The sequence below is a fragment of the Coptis chinensis genome, chromosome 2 (genome assembly GCF_015680905.1).
Source record: "Coptis chinensis isolate HL-2020 chromosome 2, ASM1568090v1, whole genome shotgun sequence".
NCBI lineage: Eukaryota > Viridiplantae > Streptophyta > Magnoliopsida > Ranunculales > Ranunculaceae > Coptis > Coptis chinensis.
The window spans coordinates 51,692,850-51,695,439 of NC_141457.1; the positions used below are offsets into that span (position 1 = coordinate 51,692,850).

The following is a 2,590-nucleotide window of genomic DNA, read 5'->3' on the forward strand; positions in this document are numbered from 1 at the left end:
ACATCCAAGATAATCTCATTATGGCCCATGAACTTATTCAAGGTTACTCAAGGAAACATGGATAAAGAAATTATACTATCAAGATTGATATCAGGAAATCATTTGATTGAGTTAACTAGAAGGCAATGGAAATGGTACTGCATAGCTTTGGATTCCCCCTTCTCTTCATAGAATGGCTTACACAATGTGCTATTACTCACCATCATATTATACTATTTTAAATGGCACTTCTGAAGGCTTCTTTGAAGGTGAAAAAGGTTTGCGACAAGGTGACCCTATCTTTCCATACCTTTTTGTTCTTGTCATAGAGATTCTATCTGTACTTCTAAGACAAACACTCATCTCTGGGTAGATCCATCCCCACTCTAAGTGCAAAAAAATTAAGTATCTCTCATTTGTTTTTTGCGGATGATGCCCTACTATTCTACAAAGGTGACATGGACTCCATTCTAGCTGTGAAGGAGATACTCCTGAAATTCTCCCAAGTTGTTGGACTGAATATTAACTTTGCAAAATCCACTTTACTTGTTGGTTGTATGTCTCAAGCTGTTGGTGAAGACTTAGCCAATGCAATGGGCATCTCTCTCATATCACCTCCTATCTCCTATCTTGGTCTTCCCCTGACATCATCAAGACTTGGAATAAGAGATTGTTTCCCATTGGTGGAAATATTAACTTCCAGAATTTTCAACTGGAAGAATAAAACTTTGTCAAGAGCAGGTAGACTTGAACTCATCCAGTCAGTACTGTCTTCCTTTCAAGTTTATTGGTCCAAAACATTTGTACTTCCTAAAAAAGTTCTTGACAAGGTTTCCAAGATTTGCAATTGATTCCTATGGTATGGTCCTAGCATGACAAAAAAATGCATTATGCAAGTTATGAGGTACTTAGATACTCAAAGGAGCAGGGAGGGTTGGGCATGACTGATGCACGAACATGGAATAAGGCTGCATATTGTGGATTGGTTTATATAATTGCAGTGAAAGAGGACTCTTTGTGGGCAAACTGGACATGGAGCCAGCAGATAAAAAAACACTATTTCTGGACTATGAAAACTTCTTCCAGCTGCTCTTGGGTTTGGAGAGGAATAATACAACACAGAGATATAGCCAGAAATCATATTAAGTACATTATTGCAAATGGCTCTAATACTTGGTTCTAGTATAGCCTATGGTGCTCAAGCAAACCTCTGTGGGAGATATCGGAAGCAAGAAATCTTTTCAATCTTAATGAGGCAGCAAAAGTCAGTGATGTTTTGGAACAAGGAGAATGGTCCTCAGCTATTACCTCTCTCTTAAATGGATACATCAAAAATATTATTATGGGGACTGAAGTTAATAGATATTTTGAGAAGGATGAAGTGGTATGGGCCCTTAGTACCATTGGTGATTTCACAGTGAAATCTGCATATTCAGTGCTAAGGAAAGTGCAAACAAAGGTCAAATGGTATAGAGTGGTGTGGGGGAAGCTCTCTATCCCAAATCATTTATTCACTTTATGGAAATTACTCTCAAACTGCCTTCCTACACAAGATAGGTTGATTCAAAAGAAAGTTTTGCAACACTCTGAATGTAGTCTCTGTAATGCTTCAATAGAACACTCCAAGAACTTATTCTTTGATTGTCAATATTCCAAGAGCAGACTTGGGATAAGAGGGAATGTAAAGGGCTCTACTGAAGAATGGTACAAGATCTTCAGACTTTGTAGAATCAACTCTCCCAGTGTTGATACCTATAAGGCATGCATTGGTGCTACTGTTCATAAAATCTGGTGTGAGCGAAACAGAAGGAAGAAAAAGAATCAAAATGTTTCAGCGCAGCAGTTAAGCACCAAGATTATGTCCAATATGCAGCTATACTTCCAAAAGAATCTAACAGATGTAAACGAATCTGTATCTCTGAGGATATTGGCAGCAAGATTAGGACTGAAGCTAAACGTCAAAGAACCAGTTCCCAACTAGATCAAATGGGCACCAGTAGAGGATGACTCATACATGCTAAACACAGACGGCTCAGTCCACGACAATGGAAATGGATTTGGAGGGATCATCAGAGATTCTCTGGGGAATGTTACTCTGACATATGCAGGTAGTTCACTTAAACCCTCGATTATATACCAGGAACTCCTCGCTATAGCTAATGGCTTTCAACACGTGAAAGAGCAAGGAATCTCCAATATAGAAGTCAACTTAGACTCCACAGGAGCTATTAACATCATTTGGGACACAAGTCAAAGCCCATGGTACGATTTCCAATATTGTGGCCCACATTGCATCCCTTAGAAGACACTTTGTCAAATGCAGTTTTAAACATGTCTATAGAGAGGGTAATCAGGCAGCTGCTTATCGTTCAAAGTTGTATAGATCTCGAGATGATCTTGCCATTTCCTTTAATCCACCTCTTGATATTAAGTTACATATATATATAGCATTATGGAAGAGGATAGAAAAGGAACTGTGTACTTGAGAATTTCTTCTAATACAAGTTGAGGTCTGTCATAATCTCTAAACTTTTGATTTTTTTTTTTATTTTTTTATCATCCCTAGTAACAACCTACATCTCTATAGTAATTATTACTAGAATGTAGGACA

General features: G+C 38.1%; 1 protein-coding gene across 1 annotated transcript; it reads left to right on the plus strand.

Annotated features, from left to right (window-relative positions):
• Nucleotides 1-221: 221 nt before the first annotated feature.
• On the plus strand, nt 222-1,960 carry LOC147516479 (uncharacterized). The gene is made up of 2 exons (XM_086593286.1): nt 222-257; nt 1,163-1,960. The coding sequence occupies exons 1-2, from the start codon at nt 222-224 to the stop codon at nt 1,958-1,960; spliced, it is 834 nt and encodes a 277-aa protein (XP_086449412.1).
• The last annotated feature ends 630 nt before the right edge of the window (nt 1,961-2,590 follow it).